This window comes from Choloepus didactylus, chromosome 15 (assembly GCF_015220235.1).
Source record: "Choloepus didactylus isolate mChoDid1 chromosome 15, mChoDid1.pri, whole genome shotgun sequence".
NCBI classification, from domain to species: domain Eukaryota; kingdom Metazoa; phylum Chordata; class Mammalia; order Pilosa; family Megalonychidae; genus Choloepus; species Choloepus didactylus.
Window position 1 is genome coordinate 16287735 of NC_051321.1, and position 17534 is coordinate 16305268.

General features: G+C 50.5%; 1 protein-coding gene across 1 annotated transcript; it reads left to right on the plus strand.

The window, feature by feature from the left end:
• The first annotated feature begins 12791 nt into the window (after positions 1-12791).
• Positions 12792-16943, plus strand: VAX1 (ventral anterior homeobox 1). The gene is made up of 3 exons (XM_037805117.1): positions 12792-13258; positions 14380-14567; positions 16365-16943. The coding sequence occupies exons 1-3, from the start codon at positions 13018-13020 to the stop codon at positions 16941-16943; spliced, it is 1008 nt and encodes a 335-aa protein (XP_037661045.1). The 5' UTR covers positions 12792-13017.
• The last annotated feature ends 591 nt before the right edge of the window (positions 16944-17534 follow it).

Sequence of the window (17534 nt, forward strand, 5' to 3'; positions counted from 1 at the left end):
GTTAGGAGAGAAACATTTCAGAGCTCCTCTATTTTTAACAAATAATGAAGGGCTATTACCTTTACTTCCCTTATTTTTACAGATAAAGCAACAGAAGCTTAGAATGGGTTAATAACTTGCTCAGAGTCACCCAGAGAACAAATGGGGAAGCCAAGACTCAGACATAGGTCTGTCTGCCTCCGGAACCCCAGCTCTTAAGTGTTTTGTCATTCCGCCTCCCCCCAAGGCTCTCCTCTAATGCACTGCTCTTTCCTGCCTCAGGATCTTTGTACTTGTTTTCCCACTGCCTGGGAAGCTCCTTCCCTGGTTCTGTATATGTCTGGTCAAAGTAGCCCAGTCACATATCTTATTAATATTTCCTCATGGCATCTACCACTGTCTGAAATTATCTAGTTGATTGACATATTTACATGTTTCTTGTCCGTCCTCTCCCACTAAACTGTAAGCTCCCTGAGAGCAAGGCCCTTGTCTGCCTTGTTCACTGATGTCTCTAGCTGCTTAAAAGGCAATTAGTAGGTGCTCAGTAAAAGAATGGATGAAAATATGATGTCACTAATTAGCTGGGTGCTCTTGGGCAAGTCATTTAATTTCTGTGTGCCTCAGTTTCCTCACCTACAAATCCCTGCTTTGTAGAGTTGTGAAAATTAAATGAGTTAATATATGTAAGGCCCATAGGACACCGTATTAGTGTTAGCTGTTAGTGCTGGTATTAGTGTAGCAAGCTCAGTCAAAACTGGTGAGTGCCAGCAATAATGCAAAAGTTTAAAACCTCAGAGTAGGACATCTGGAAAGAAAATGTCTCCTGGAGAAGGAGGTGGCTTGGAGAGGCCCTAGACAAATGGGCAGATGCAAAGGGGCAGAGGAGATGAAGGTGTTCTGGAGGGGGAAAGGCTTGAATATGGGACTAGGTGATGTGTTCAGGAGCAATAAAGAGGGTAGCCTGGCCTTGGGCAAAGAGTCCACAGAGGAGACTTGTTCAACAACACCAGTGTTTAAAATTAAACAAGTCAGCAGACATTAAGAGCATGTTTGGTGACAGCCACAAGTCCATTCCCTTTTCTAGACTTCTCAAGTGTATCAATGGGCTTGACTTGCCAGTCCCATTTGTCAGCTGTCACTCCTCTCCCTCCTTGGTACCATGCTCTTTCTCTGCCCATCAGAATACTTTGATTTTCTTGTTCATCTCCAAACACACACACACACACACACACACACACAACACACACACACACACACACACACACATACCAGAGTGAATGTCCTAGGGAGACAGTATCATATCTCTGCATTTTTTAGCCACTGTGCTAAATAGTCTGAATTCTGCTTTACTGCCCCTCTCTCCCTCCTGGCCTGCAAAGATTTGCTCAATAAAGGAATTTCAACTAGAATTTTGGGCTAATGCCAGGTGAATTGATCTGGGTGGACAGCTGGAATCTCTTTTTGTTTCATTTTGTGGTTTTTAATCCTCCTTTCTCACCATAGGACAAAAAAAAGGTTGGAGTCTGAACCTTCAGCTCACTCATTACCTTCACCTTTCCTCTTTGCTCTTCTCCCAGAGCTGAAGAACATGCCTTTGCATCCATGGACACATGGCTGTGTTCTCTTACTGCTCCCCGTCTGGGTGTGGTAAACACCAGTCCATGGTGTCTGCCACAAGCTCTCTGTGTGCAGGAAAAGGAACTTGAGCTTTGGAGTAGAAGTCATAGACGGGTCTCCTGGCTCTGCTTCTGCTGCCTACAGTCATGTCATCTGAACTTCCTGAGCCTCAGTTTCCTCATCTGTAAAATGGCACAGAATAGAGGCGAGGATTGATGTGAAAGCTCTTACCAACCCATAGCATGTTGGGTGGATGTGGTTGTTCTCACTGTTTTTTTACCTCCTCCCTGTCATTAGTTCTCTAGTATTCCCTGGCCTCATGGTGACTGGATCTCCAAACTTGGGATTGTTTTAGTTTCCTAGCCCTAAAGCAAATACCATACAGTGTGTTGGCTTAACAACAGGAATTTATTGGTCTGTGGTTTCAGAAGCTAGAAGGCTTGTCTCTTCCCAGGGTCCCTTCTGGCTGACCAGCAATCTTTGAATTTCCTTGGCTTCTCCATCATATGGCAATGCACATGACAGTGCCTTCCCTTTTTTCTTCTGGGTTCCACTGACTTCTAGCTTCTGGCTGCTCTGCAAGTCTTCTTTCCACGTCCAATTTCCTTTGCTAAATAAAGACTTCAGCCATATTGGATTAAATTCCGCCCTCATTCAGTATGGGCACACCTTAACTGAAAAGCCCTATTTACAATAAGTTCACAACCACAGGGGTAGATTAAGCTTAAGAACACATTTTCTGGGGCATAGAATTCCAAGCCACCACAAGAAGGAAGAAGTGAGGGGACCCAGTCTGCCTTAGGGCCCTCGCCCCATGCAGGGCTTCTCTAGTGTGACTCAGAGTTCTAAGCAGTCCACTGATAGGGCAAACCCAAATGGGCAGTTTCATGAGACGTGTTTTCAGGAACAGCAAACAGCGAGAGGCTGATACTGACCCTGAGGTTCTCCCACTTTGTTAGCTCCTTGGAGAAATGGCAGCCTGTACCCCAGCTCCTTGTGCAGCCTGACATGACAGACACATCCAAAGCCCTGTTCTCTACAGCATCATCTTAGACCCAGATGCCTCCAGGACCAGGCACGTAACATAAGTGAAGAGGCCACCAGCCAGCATGGTGGGGAGCTGGAGACCTAGGTCCCTTCCAACAAAGCAGTCACTTTTCACCTCCAGCTGATTGCTGGCATGGAAAAATGAGCCTAGTGCAGCCAGGTCATCTAAATTTTTCTAAAGAAACAGGCAATCCAAGTTTTTAGGTGAAATTCCCTTATTTCTAAAATGTTGGAAATTAACTCAAAATTTTAAATACAATGTGGACCTGACAAAACATAAAACCAAAGACTGGATTTGGCTTAGAAACCGCGGTTTCTAAGTCATCCATGCCAGCATGTCAGTAGATGTGCAGTGTTATTGTTCTCTGTGAGTTTTTAACGTTTTTCTCAGAACCCAAGTGTCCAGCCACCACAATAATGGTAGAAGTTGGGGATGACTGAGGGAAAGATATTTTTGGTCTCAATACATGGAAAGTCAACCGTTCCACTTTCAGACCAGGCTTGTCTAAATGTCCAACAGCAGTCATGTGGTTTGGACAGCCCAATGAGTTTGCAATGTAAGTGTCTCTACCTGAGAACCAACTCCCCTAGGAGTTGTTAGAGCTTGGATGACCCTGGAGGTCACCTCGTCCTGCCTCCTCCTTCAGCAAGAAAGAAAGTGAGAGCCAGCTGGGGTAGGGTCTTCCTGGGGTCACTCAACTTTTTCATGACCCAGTTGGAGGAATAGTGTAGCCTTCTAACTCCTGTTTCTATTCTCTTCCTCTTTCCTAGTGCTTCCACTTCCAGCCATAAAATAATTGTCCTTGGTCAACCCCAAACATTCTCCTGAGAAGTAATTTTCCTCTGAGCCGTGGGGATTTCAAGCCATGGAAGAAAGAAGGGCAGGTTGAATGAGTGGTCAGCCCTGGAATCAGCTATTTATGTCTTCAGCACCAGTGGAATAAAGAATCCCTGGAATTTCTAAGTGGCAGATCAAAACTTGCCCTTATGTGCATTTTCAACTGACTGTCTCCTGTTTTCTTCACCAGAAAGTAACAACTTCTCCTTTTTACTTCTGGAAATATGTGGCAAAACGTGAAAAAAACAGGCTAAGTAATTTATCCAGATGAACACTGTAGTGGCAGAAGGCTCTGCAGACTCTCCAAACTGGGTATTTTGAAGCATTTGTGTCCTGGGCAGCAGCCAACCAACAATTTGAATGGTGAGCTGAGTGTTCCGTTCTGCTCCAGGTATTTGGCTTCTGGTCGGTACAGGGCACTGAAAAGGATTCTGCTCCCTGCACCTCTTTACAAGGGCCCTTCTGTAGGAAGATGGACAGAGCCGGCTTGGGCCGTGAGGCGGGCTTCTCGCTCCTTCCTGCTTCCATCTTCCCACAGCTCAGACAAGCCCTGCCCAGAAAGACCGTTAGCGCGAGGGGACCACAGTTGCAGGGAACAGGCTGCTTGCAGAAAGAGCCACCCTGGTGTCTGCAACTGGGCCCTCAATGGAGATGGTTTTGTAGCTGTGGCGTAATGTAACATCACCAAAAAAGGCTTCTGAGGACACCGAATGCCACACATATTGAATACCTCACCCTCTAAAACTGTTCATGGTTTTGTGAACTCCTTTTCATGAGCGTTATGCCTTATTTTTATTAGCTTTATCAGGGAATACAAACAGGTTAAAGAGGTTCAGTTTTCCTTTCCAGAAGTCATGCTGATTTAATTAGTTAATGTTTGTAAAGCACTTTTTAAGAGGGAAGATGCTGTACGAGGACTACGTCCTGGTATTAGAAGTTACTCAACTCACTTTATTATACCATCTCCAGTTCCTAAATGTCACCCCTTCTATCTCACTGGTTGTGTGTTAGTTCTGACCATTGTTTATTCCACAGAGAGGGTTTCTGTCCTTCTTTTGGACACATTGGACTCCAGGGCCATTTACAGCCATCTCGGCCCTGTCCTTGTGACAATAGCTCTCTGCTTGTGTTGTCGCTGACAGTCTCGGGAAACTCTTAGAACAAATATTTCTAAGTAGCCATCAGTTTTCTCGCTTTCTTGTCCTCTTTGCACCACTGTTAGTGAGGGCCCACTGTATGCCAGGCACTCCTTTCCTCTTGGTCCCCTTTTCTTGCATGACTGAATGATTTTGCTGAGTGACCTTGCGTGAGTCATTGTATCTCTTTGCTTTCCTCCAGCAAAATATGCTGGACAAAAGTATGCTCATGCTCAGTTACACATTCTTGTGTCAAACGTCTCACATTGGCCAGCTTTAAGTAGGAATTAAGGAAAGTTGATGTTGTTTGCAAGGCTTCCACATGGCTGTAGTCTTCCCTTTCAAAATTATAGTGACTTCTCCCTTATTGTAAAGACATAAGTGGGATGCCGCATAAACAATATTCCTGAGTTTTCTTCATATGAAAATGTTTCTCAAATATTTTTTGTTTCCCTGCCTTCTTAAACAAGACGCAATTTAATCTTTTGAGGATCATCTCCCTGAATATCCATTGTTACATTGCATTCTACTGCATTCATGTCTTCAAGAGCACTTGAGGTTGTAGAGTTACTTGTGTCCAAGCAAAGTGACCCCAGACTGTGATGCTTTTTGAGTTACTAGGTTTGTTTTCTATTCTGCTCCAAGATTGCTGCTAATGGAAGTTCTCACTGTCATCACTGTTCCTGCTTCAAATAGTGCTTTCCCATCCCATTTGCTGCCTCTAATCTTCTACAGGCTGGGAAACGAGAGAATTAGACTGGTTAGAATTGGGTCTAAAATAAAAGTAAATGGGCTTTGAATGAAGGGCTGAGAAGGTCTGCTAAGAGCAAAGAATCTGAGTTGTAATTTACAGACTCTGTGATACACTGAATATATTTGTTCTGTGAACACATCTGCTTCCTTTTTCAGTTGTGGCTCTCTTCAGAATGGGGTGAAACTTATAGAATAAGTGACTTCTGGGCAAGCATTCCTGCACATTGAAATAAAAATATGTCATGGTTTTGATATAGGAAGTTCTTAGAGACTTGCTCAGAGTAGTTGTCAGTTCCTGGTTGTTGAATAAATGGCTCCAGCGGCTTTTCAGGCGATAAGGAATTTTAGAAAATGATGGGTTTAACAACACTTTGAAACGCAAATGTACTCCTGTTAGAAAGACACAAATTTATAAGCCAGGTTTCCTGGAAAACCTCAAAGTTTTTTGTGACCCGGAAATGTTGTAATGAAAGAAATCAACCTTTCTTTTACTTCTTCCAGAATGCTTCATCTGGAGATTTTCAAAAGGCCAAACAACTACTTGTTGTCACTTTCCATTCACTACCCTATGTATTAATGTATCTCTGATTTCCTACAAGTGAGGGCAGAAAATCTTTATTTGTATCTTTGTTTTTTCAAAAGAGGAAGAAGCTCAGTACTGACCTCCCAGGGAAGTACCCCAGTTCAGTTTTCAAAAAGCGATGAACATCTTGGTAAAGACTCCCTGCCTTTGCTCCTTTTCTGGCTCTAACACTTTATTCTCTATGAGCTTAAGAGTGATGGGGTGTGTATTTTACTAGTCCAGCCTACATTGGGTGATGCCATGCCTGAAATAGGGAAAGACCAAAAAATCAAATTTAGGGATTATTCTTTAGAATTCAGTTGTTCCATAGCAGGCACTTTGTAGCTCATTGGTTAAAATCATGGATTTGGGTATCGTCATTTCTGGGTTTGAATCCAGGTTGTACCACTTCCTAGCTGGGAGACCATGGGCAAGTTACTTTACCTCTCTGAGCTTCAGCTTCTCATCCATAATAGGGGTGTTTCAGGTCTTGCGACATAACAAACCAACCCAAGGCTTAGTAGCTTAAAATGACAAACGTATTTTCTCGTGCTTCTGCTTCATAGACAGTGCTCAGCATGGGTGGTTCATTCCTGTTTCACTGGTCTTCTCAGGATCTCTCATAAGGCTGAAATCACTGGAAGTTCAGCTGGGGCTGGAACACCCAAGAGGTCTCTGCACTCACGCAACTGGCAGTTGTGCTATCAGTTGAGGCATCTCAATTCTCCTCCCCGTAGCCCCTCTTCCTCTGGTAGTCTAGACTGGTTTCCTTACAGCATAGCAGCTGGGTTCCAAGACAGCAAGAACAGGTGCTTTCAGATCTCTTTAAGACCAAGACCCAGAATGGCACAACATCATTTCCACCTCATCCTCTTGATGAAAGCACATCACAAAGCCTGGCAAACCCAGGGAACGGAAACAGATTCCATGCTCAATGATCAGAATGACAACTCATTTATTTTTAATAAATTTTTAAATTGTTTGTAATCCAACACAATGATATACATAATTATTCTTTTCTCAAAGGGTTGTGATAAGAATTAAATGAGATAATGGCAGTCAGTAAGTCCTTAATAAATGCTAGCTGTTTATTACTATTATACAGTATTGAATCAGGATGAAGCCAATTAGCCTTGCTGTCTACTATCTGGGCCAATTAGTTAACCTGCCTGGCTCTCATTTCCTTCTTGGTATCTGTAGTTCTAACATAGTGCTGGCCCTATAGGAGATGCTCAAAGAAAGATTAACACCAGCAAACATTTATTGAAAGTTCTCACTATGTGCCAAGCTCTGTTCTAAACACTATGCTTGTGTTACATGGCAACCCTTTAGGTACTAGGACTAACCTAATTCTGCAGGTAGGCTACTGAGGCCCAGAGAGCTGAAGTAACCTGCCTTAGGCCGCCCAACGGGTGAGTGGAAGAGCTGGGATATGAACATATGAACTGGGCATCTTGACTCTAGAACCGATGTTTGTTTGGTCTGTTGAATCAGTGAGCCCATAGAATTAGTAGGCTACATCATTCTAAGGCCCCTTCCATCTCTAAAATGGTATGATGCTTTTGTGTACCAAATTGTTAAAATAACTGATTGGACTTAGTTTCTTGGAACAAAATTCAAAATTGAGAAATGGAGTCCAATGAGATTGTTGGCTGAAAATGTAGATAGAGAATAATTCAAGGCTTAGCTCTCTGCAGATTGGCTAATACTCCATCTTTAGCTAAAATGGGGAAGAAACACCTGGATGTATGGCTGCATTTTTTCACTTTGCATCTGGATATTGAGCATTGGTTCTTATTTCAATTTCCTCTCCAGTGCCCTATCTTCAGTGAAATGGAGATAATAGCAATTAAACGAAATGAGTTTATCACCTCTTGCAACTTTGATTAGAGACGAAAATCTCTGTCTAAATGCTAGGTATTCTTGTTTTTAATTAATTGTTATTATCAGGTGTCCTGATTCATTGTTACAGAAACTAAAATTCTGGTCGTATCACCTCTTTTGATATAGTTCTTTTAAAAATGATGTCTCAGATGTTAAGTTATGCTGTCCTGAAGTCACTCATAATCTAAGAAGATCTCAGAGTTTCTGCCAGCATGTCTCTGAGAGCATATCTCCCCCTCTGATTTCTTTCTGAAATAAAAAAGCAAAGATGGAAAAGGAAAGTACCATGTACCATCTCCAATCTTGCTTTCTGTTGCAGTGATGAGAAGCAAGTGGGTGGAGGCAGAGAATATGAAAAGCACTCGCAAGGTTCAGATTGTGATTTAGTTAATTTATATGGCATTATTTCACCCAGTGCCAGAGAGAGCATTCATCTTTTTTGAGTTCCAGAAAACCTGGGTGGAGGTGGGTGTAGAGCTTTGAGTCAGGAGACCAGGATTGTAGCTCAGACGCCTCCACTAACTAGTTGTCTAATCTTTAACCAGTCACTTTGTCTTTCCAGGCTCATTTTCCTCACCTGTCAAGTCAAATGAAGGGCTATGGAATGGATGCTTTCTAAAAATCCTTCCAACTCTTCAGTTCCATTTGGGGTCTGCCTGCACCTGCAAACAGTGAGGCTGGCAAAGGAAGGGACTGCAGGGGGAGGCAAATTTTGTCAAAAGAACAAAACACTTTCACCTGGAGCTGCCCCATGTCCTCATGTGTGTTGTGTAGTACAGGCTTGTCCAATAATAATAATCTGTAGTACAGATTATCCAAATAATTAACTGAGTTCACTCTTTTCTTTGCCTGTGGACGTACAGCTTTAGTTTTTTCTGGGAGCAGCAGCTGCTTTTCTGAAATTTCCATCCCAGGGCTTCCGTCCTCTACTGTGTCCTCTTAGAAACCTGTCATGGTTTTTCCTGGATGGATGCCCACAGAATTTTAATCCAGTCCAAAAAAAAAAAAAGAAAAGAAAAGAAAGAAAGAAAGAAAGAAAAAGAAAAGTACTATGCATAACAAAAAGCAAAACCAGGGTTATGGGTTGACCATTTCTTACTGAATTTGGTTATTTCAAGGGCTTAGAACATCGAGGGGCATCGGTCAACAAAGTCATTTGTGCTGCCAACCAGGAGGCATAACGGTGACCAGTGAGCTTCATTGTTAAGGGGTTTGTCCTTGAAACTTGTAGTGGGAAGGCCTGCATACTTTTAGGAGCTGCCCTAGGTTCTGCTCCCAGCTCCTGACACCTCCAGGCTCATAGTAAATGTCTGCTTAATTAACTTAGATGTTTTCCCAAAATATCCCATTTTTCTTCCCTTCCTCAATAAGCTTTTGTATTCCTGGTGAGTAAAGCAAGGCCCCAGCCCTCAGAAAGCTTAGCCTAGTTCCCCAACCTTAAAATGTGCAGCTCTCCGACGTTATCCTGTAGAGAGATCCACTGGGGAGCCTGCTAGAAATGCAGCTCTCAAACATTCATTTAGTAGAACTGGGACTCAGGAAATGGCATTTTATTTACCCCAGGTCAGCTTGATGTAGGAGGGTGATAGACTCTCAAGATATGCTCATGGCTAGAAATAAATGGCATGGTCAGAAATAACAATTTCATGTTTCCATTTCTATTTCATGTTTGGGGGTTCCTATCATTCATATGAATATTTTCTCGAAAAGTTTAGATAAAATTCATGAAAATGCCTTGTCATAAGGATTCCAGGCATGGTCAAGAAACATCTCTTCTGCTTCTCTACTTTACACACTATCATCACCAGGAGGGGTTCAGAATCTCCCAGAAAACTCGAAGGAGGGATGAATTTAGAACTAAAAGGGAGCAGTGGCCGGGTGAGGTTGGTAACAAAGAGCACGAATAGCTTTGAATTCAGACAGAAGTGAGCTCAAAATGGGCACTTACCAAATGCCCGGCTTTGGCAAATTATTGAGCCTCTCTGAGCCTCTGTTCTCTCCTCTGTAAAACGGGGACATTGCTACCTCCCTGACTGGGCGATTAAGAAGATTAAGTGAGTTAATGCACCCGGTAAGCGACTGCTCAATAAATAGTTCCCATTTATAACAAAATACGACACTGTTATCCCCTACAAGAGGGGGAGGAGCAGGAATCTCGGAGGCCCCACGTCACATCGGCATTGGGATTTGGCCGCGATTCGGCCTACCTTGTAGGACGTGTGGCCGCGGACCTCTTGGGACCACCACTGCCCTTGAGGCGGGCTTCCTTTGTAAGGACAGCAGTTCATTCCCTGGCGGTTTGGTTCCCTGCCTTGACCCAAGAGAAAGGGGAAGAGAGATCCGGCCATTTAAAAATAATTTTAAGACTTCTCTCTGGGCCGTTGACCCGGCGCAGCGGGTGTCAGCGTGTGTTTGACGGCCCAGTGCGGCCTCCGCGGAAAGAAGGCGGCCGCAAGACCAGGTGCGGTCACGGCACCCCAAGGTGACTCCGTTCGGGCCTAGGGTGAGGCCTGGGACTCTCCGCGGCCACAGATCTCCTGAAGCGTGAGGGGGCCTCAAATTCTCCCGCGCCAGGACCGCACAGTGAAGGTGGGTCGCCGCGGGAGGACCCGCGCTGCCGACGCAGAGCCGACCCCCACCCAGGGACCCGGCTCCCCCTCCCTCCCTTGGAGGCCCCAGGACGGGCTTCGGGCTGAGCCCTGCAGGGAAGCAAAGGCCCCCACGCACCGCCAGGTTCCCTACTGGGGGGAGCAGAATCACAGGGGAGGGCATCCGCGACCAAGTAACCGGAGCCAAGACCTGGCAGCCGCGCGGCCAGACGGCGCGGCCCGCGTGGGAGCGAAGCCCTCCCGGCCTAGGGTCGCCAAGGCGTGGGCGTTTGAACGGTGCGGGAAGTCACCAGCGCCCCGGTGGGATTCTGCCTAAATCCCACTCCGCTTCTTCAGAACAGGACCCTTCCCCCTCTTTCTCGTCCCGCTCCCACAGACATGCCCGAGGACCGCGAGGAATCGAAGGCACTTTCCCACCCCTCGGCCCAGCTGGGGTCCGGCTTCGAGGGCCGCCTTGGCGGCGAAGGGGACCGATGGGCCGCCCGTCTGCCAGGGACTTGGGAAACTTGCCCTGCAGAGAGCAGCCCAAGACACCCTATGCCCCACCCCACCCCCCAACAAAGTAATCAAAGTAAAAGTTTAAAGTCTGCCTCTCGGACCAGACTCCCTCCGGAGCGGACGAAGTGTGGATTTTCCTAAGAGCCGGGGGAGGGCACACTGGGTGTGAGTTGGGGGGTGGGGAGTGGAGACTGAGAAGGGTCAGGCTTGCCCCCTCTCCTGCGGCGGTTTGGTGGGGTCGGGAGGGGCGGCAGGCGGGGTCCCGGGAGGTGGCCACGGGACGGTGGGGGCGGGTGGTGCGTGCCTCGCGGCGAGCGGGAGTCCCTCGGGGCCCGCCACACACACTCGCACCCCCCCCACTTCCCTCCCACCCGTTCACCGCGACCCCCGCCCCCCACCTCCTCCCCTCCCCCGCCTGCCTCCGCCCCCATTCTTGGAATTGTGTGGAAAAATTCTCAGCCAAACCTCCCACCTCTCCTCTCTCCCCCCACCCTCTTTTAAAAAACCCCTTTCCTCCCCGGCCCCTGAACTCTTTGTGAATGAGGGCAGGGAACACGGCCCTTCCCCAGCCTAGGAGCCACGCCAGACCGCCGCACTCAGAGGACTGTTTGTTAATAGTCCAATTAGATAATTGCCATCTTTCACTCCTTTCGCTCCGCATTTCCCATAAAGGAATGAATGGGGAGAGCGGCGTGGAGAGGGCTTCTGCCCCGGCAAGGTGACGAGAAGGGCTGGAGCATGCTCCTTGCACAAGGCCATGCGCTTGAATTGAATCATTGTAGCCTAATCAATGCTCTTATTGGATTACTGGCTGTTGCTTTTCTCAAAGATATTGTAGCAGAGACAATGAAATAGCTAGGGGAAAACTTTTTTTTTTTTGAAGCAGATCTCACAGTTGAGATTTTCTCGGCTCTCTCTCCCTCTCCCCCTCTCTCTCCTGCTGGACTCTGAGTACAAAGCTGCCTTTTGAATGAGCTGCCTCAGGGCTGCCGGAGGTGCAGGGATGAAAAAATCCAACTGGAATTAAATGAAGAGAGGTGGCAGTTTAAGATGGCTGTCAGCATCGAGGTGTGTTAAAGAGTTGTTGAGGCGAAAGCTCGGCTGTTTAGAGTGTGGGGGAGATACTTTTGGGGAAAACTTTTTCCTCTCCTGCCCCCCTTCTTTTTGTTTCCTCCGAGAGACAACTGCTTTCTCCTACTAAAGGGTGTGTAAGGCTTTTTTTTTCTGGTTTGTGTTAATTTTTTCCTCCCCCCCCCCCATTCAGCTCTATCTGGTGAGTGTGGAGAAAATCCCTCCAGCCAATATGTGAGCACGAGGGTCAAAGGCAAAGGAAAGTTAATAATGCCTGCTAATAGTACTAACAATTCAGGATGAATCTTGTCAAAAGTTTTTCTGGAAGTGTGGGTCTTTGATTGTGTGTTTCCTGAAAGCAAGGCCAATCATTTCCGTTTATTCACTGGCTAAACCCCTACTTGATTGGGGACAAGGACAGAAACCATCCATTACGATCTGATATATTATCCAAACAATTTAGTGTATTCATGAGGTAACCGAAACGTGGGGGCTGCGAAATTACCCGTAATCAATTGCAGCAGCGAGTGTGCGTCCCCCTGGGTGTCGGACAACTACGACTCGCCGATTCAGTAACAGGCGGGCGCCGCAGCATTTCGGAGTTGCGCTGCTCGCTACCTGATCGCCAGGCTGGGGACACTGGACGTGCTTAGAGGACGCGGGCGCTGACGAGGCGGCTTCGCCGCTCCTCCGCCGGAATCCTGGACCAGACCGGCCTCCTCTCGGCGAGCGCGCCACTCGCCCGTTGCAGCTGACCCGCTCTCGGCCGCCGGAGCCGCCCCCCGGGGGTATTCATTCTCGCCGCTCGCCACTGGCCCGGTCGGGCGTAGGGACTTCGTTGTCGGGATTTTGACCACCTTCGGCTCTTTCTTTTCTTCTCTTTTTTTCTTTTTCTTTCCTGTTTCTCCTTTTCTCTTTCTCTCTGGCTCTCTCTCTCTCTCTCTCTCTCTCTCTCTCTCTCTCTCTCTCTCTCTCTCTCTCTCTCTCTTTTTTGGTTGCCTTTTTGTTGTTCTTGCCTCTCCTATGTTCGGGAAACCAGACAAAATGGACGTTCGGTGCCACTCTGACGCCGAGGCTACCCGGGTCTCGAAGAGCGCGCACAAGGAGAGCCGGGAGAGCAAGAGCGCGGAGGGGAACCTCCCAGCCGCCTTTCTCAAGGAGCCGCAGGGCGCCTTCTCAGCGTCGGGCGCCGCAGAAGACTGTAACAAAAGTAAATCCAATTCCACAGCCGACCCGGATTACTGCCGCCGGATCCTGGTTCGAGGTAAGGATGGGCAGGGCTGCGGGGCGCGTTCTCTGAGGACGACCCCCGGGCCCGAGCTGCGCGCCGCCGCCGACCCCGGCCCGCGGGGAGTGGTCGCTGGCTGGGACATCGGAGAAAGTTGCTGCTCCTCCCCGCCCCGGGGCCCGCCGGCTGCTGGTACCCGCACTTAGGGCTCGCAAGCGCGCGCTCTCCTGGGGTCTCAGCCCTCCAGACCCGTGGGGCCCCGCGGGGCCCCGCGGGCCGGGCTGCGGAGGGAGCCGAGGGCCTGCGCGGGCGGGACTGGGCCGCAGGCCCCCGAAAGGAGCAGGAAACTCCGGGAGGGCGCTTGCGCGCCCTCCGGACCGGAGGAGTTGTCTGGAGCTCGTGCCCTGGCGACCCAGCGCACCGAAGGGGAGCGCGGGCGTGGGAGAACAGCCGCTGACCGCTGGCTGAGGCCCGGCCACTTGGCGCGTTGCCGGCGCCGCGCTGGGGGCCAGGCCGCGGCCGGGGAGAAGCGGCTGGCCTGTATGCCGGGCGGGGGATGCCGCCTTGGCGATAGTTCGGCCGGGCTCGGCAGCGCGGCGTGCGCTCGGCACGGGCGCGGGAGGCTGAGGCAAGGCCCAGCTCTGGCCAGCACCGCCCCCGCCCGCAGATTGCCAGGCCCCGCCGGCTCAGACTCGGACCCTCCTTCCGCCTCCGGGTTCCGGAGGGAAGGAGACCCGGGGTAGGAGTGGGGACCGCTGGAGCGCGGTCTCGTCAACACTCCTGAGAGCCGGGGCCAGCGGGACCCGGGCCGGTCAGTGCGGGGACCCTCAGCTACACAGGGACCCGGACTGCACCCCCGAGGCTGCCAGGCCGGAAGGAACATCAGCTGATTCGGAATTTTTTTTTTTTTCCTCCCCTGCCCGGTAGCTCTAAAACGGCAGAGTCTGGTTCCCCCTCCCTCGGCTGTTTGGAGTTAGTTCCCTCGCCCCTCTCCCCAGCCAACACACACACTCAGTGTCTTTGCTCCATGGCTGTGGCCGGCGCCCCCCATCCCTCTGGACTGCAGGGTGCTGGGGATCGTGTTCCCGAAGCCAGCTGGGGTCAGAGAGGCGAGGGAGAATGGAGGGGACTGGCAGCTGACGTCTCCCCTTCCCCAGATGCCAAGGGGTCCATCCGAGAGATCATCCTGCCCAAGGGCCTGGACCTGGACCGGCCCAAGAGGACCCGTACGTCCTTCACGGCGGAGCAGCTCTACCGGCTGGAGATGGAGTTCCAGCGCTGCCAGTACGTGGTGGGCCGCGAGAGGACCGAGCTCGCCCGGCAGCTCAACCTCTCCGAGACCCAGGTACCCGGTGCGGTCAGGCCCCTCACAGACCCCCTTCCCACCGCTTCCAGTGTCCTATTCCTCCTCCACACCTGGCCTGACATGGGGCAGAACTTTTTAGGGCCAGGCCGAGGAGATGGGGAGGATGAACAAGAAAAGCCTAAGGTTTTCTCCCTTTCTATAAACCATCCCCATTCCCCCCACACCCCAAAATTTTCCAGGGCCCGTGCTTTGCCCACCTCCGTCTGGCCCAGGAGGCCCCAAACCCCATATTTTTTTAATTTTTTAAAGGTCCGGTCTTGAGAATCTTCTGCTTGCTTCTGCTTTCTACAGAACTGATTTTTCCCGTTTTGGTCATCCTATTTTTGCCAGATTTCCAGGCACCACTCATCTTCAGGGACCCCAGGCTTTATACAGCACCCCGACCCTTTCTGCAGAAAGTGAGAACTAGGATCCAAAATCACTGTGGGTGACTCCTAGGACTAGTAAGGTGCCCACTTCCTGGATATCTGCCTGTGCAGAACAGGCCATCATTCCCAGTCCTTAGCACCACTCTGGGCACCTGGGGGTCCCTATGTTCTGTGCCAGTATGTGAGGTATGGGGCAGGAGACACATCTGGGATCCCAGGAGTTGGCACTGTCAACTGTGCTTTAGGTCTTTTCCTTTATGTTAAATCCATGGGATGCCACTAAAGCTGGCCGGGTGGGCCCTGGGCCCAGGAACACTTAAGGGCTGGAGATCTTTGCCCAGTGGAGGCCCTCTAGGGCCTGGCCAAGGCATGTCACCAGCCACATTCCCTTTGCCCAGCCCTGAAGCAGCAGGCGGGAGGATTTTAGGCTGGAATCTGGGGGGAAAGCTGAGGACAGAACAGATGGGATGTTCTTCTCAAATTTAAGTTGGCATGGTAGCTTTTTCTATTATCTGCCACCATCTTCCCTTAGTTTACAAAATATAGATGAGATAACCTTTCCCTATAGCTGCCAAACTCCTTTCTGGGACACTAACTAGCCCTGAAGATGGAGAGAGGGAAAAGAGGAGGGAAAAGAGGAAGTGCTGGTGGTGGGGAGAGAATTTAGTCTATTGGAGCCTCCTGACTCCATGCCATCATTCTGAAGTTCCTGGGGCCTAAGTTGGGGAACAGAGGAGTGATAAATTATGCATCCCAGCTGGCAGCAGAGAGAGGTGAAGAAAGGTGGAGAAAGAGTCCTTTTTCTGCACATATTATTCCGTCCACAGCCACCTTCCCCAGTTGATGGTCAGTCTCACAGAAGCAAGCTTCTTGTAGCCTGCAACAGGATAGTGCTTCTTTAACCTTTTGACAGTTGGGCCAGGGACCTGGGTCCAGGAAGGCCGAGAAACTCCCATTCCCACTGCTCACTTCCCAAACAGCATCCTTCGGGCCTCACACCCTCTCCCGGGAATGCTGGCTCTGATCTGAGGCCGCGCTAATTTTCAGACCTTTTAGTCCTAAGGCTGGCTGCGGGCAGACGGGTGAAATCCCTTCAGATTGTCCTCCGAGTTAGCGTCGTGGTTATTTTTATTATTTATTATTGGTAACCGGAGCCGTCCTGGGCCTACCTCCATGACCCGGAAGCGCAGCCGAGAGGAGCTGTGTCCCCCTTGTGGCGGCGCCGGCTCCCCAGCAGCGCCTGGCCACGACCTCTCCCGCGGCAGGGTGGGGCTGGGGGAAGGTGGGAGTGGGGCGGGAAGGCCCCCTCTCCGGGACTCCCGAGTTCCTCGCGGCCCGGGAACCCGGTTCCCCTGACGCCCATCTCCCCGTCCCCTCTCTCCCACCCTCCCCGCGCCCGGGCGCGCAGGTGAAGGTCTGGTTCCAGAACCGGCGTACGAAGCAGAAGAAAGACCAGGGCAAGGACTCGGAGCTGCGCTCGGTGGTGTCGGAGACCGCGGCCACGTGCAGCGTGCTGCGGCTGCTGGAGCAGGGCCGCCTGCTGTCGCCGCCCGGCCTGCCGGCTCTGCTCCCGCCGTGCGCCACCGGCGCACTCGGCTCGGCGCTGCGCGGGCCCAGTCTGCCCGCCCTGGGTACCGGCGCTGCCGCAGGCTCTGCCGCCGCCGCCGCTGCTGCTGCCGCCCCGGGCCCGGCGAGCGCCGCGTCCCCGCACCCCCCGGCCGTGGGCGGCGCGCCTGGACCTGGGCCCGCCGGGCCTGGGGGACTGCACGCTGGCGCGCCGGCCGCGGGCCACGGCCTCTTCAGCCTGCCGGTGCCCTCGCTGCTCGGCTCCGTCGCCAGCCGCCTGTCCTCCGCCCCGCTGACAATGGCCGGCTCGCTGGCCGGGAATTTACAAGAACTCTCCGCCCGATACCTGAGCTCCTCGGCCTTCGAGCCTTACTCCCGGACCAACAATAAAGAAGGGGCCGAGAAAAAAGCGCTGGACTGATTTTAAGTGTTTCCCTGTATTTATATTTATAGTATATATTGTGGTGATATTTATGGACTCACGCGAGTGAGGCGCCGGGGGCTCCTGCGCGGGGCTTCCTGCTCCCACCAGACCTCTGACAGCTCTTCTCCACTACCAAACTCTGCTACCAGTTTCATCTCATTTGTGCTTTTTTTTTTCCTACTTTCCCTCCGTGTTTTTTTTACCCCCCTCCTCCAACTTCCTTCTGAACCCAGGAAAGATCCAAAGAATTGGGAAAGATGCCCAAGTTAGCCAACCCGAGGCCCTAACCAATGCCCGGCTCTGGAGGGAAAAAGACTGGTTCTAAGGCCAAATCCCAGGACACCTGCTCTAGATCGTGCTGCTGCTCCGCTGCTGATTATTTCTATGAATCTTGAAAGAGGAAAGCTGCACGCTGACCCCAAGGGCGGAAAAGGCTCACAGGTTTCTTTAGACCAAAACGGAGGACGTTCCTTCCTCTCGCGAAAGAAACCGGGGCTTTGGAAGTCCCTGGGCCCCACTTTGAGGACCTCTTGGGAGAGCCGGGGAGCACAAAGCTTCCGGCGGGACAAGGCCTGCCGAATTTCCCCT

Excerpts from the sequence above, each read along its gene's own strand:
- VAX1 (XM_037805117.1), top strand. The coding sequence starts at position 13,018 with ATGTTCGGGAAACCAGACAAAATGGACGTTCGGTGCCACTCTGACGCC. Across the intron at positions 13,259-14,379 it reads CCGCCGGATCCTGGTTCGAG|ATGCCAAGGGGTCCATCCGA; the intron begins GTAAGGATGGGC and ends CCCCTTCCCCAG. Across the intron at positions 14,568-16,364 it reads TCAACCTCTCCGAGACCCAG|GTGAAGGTCTGGTTCCAGAA; the intron begins GTACCCGGTGCG and ends CCGGGCGCGCAG.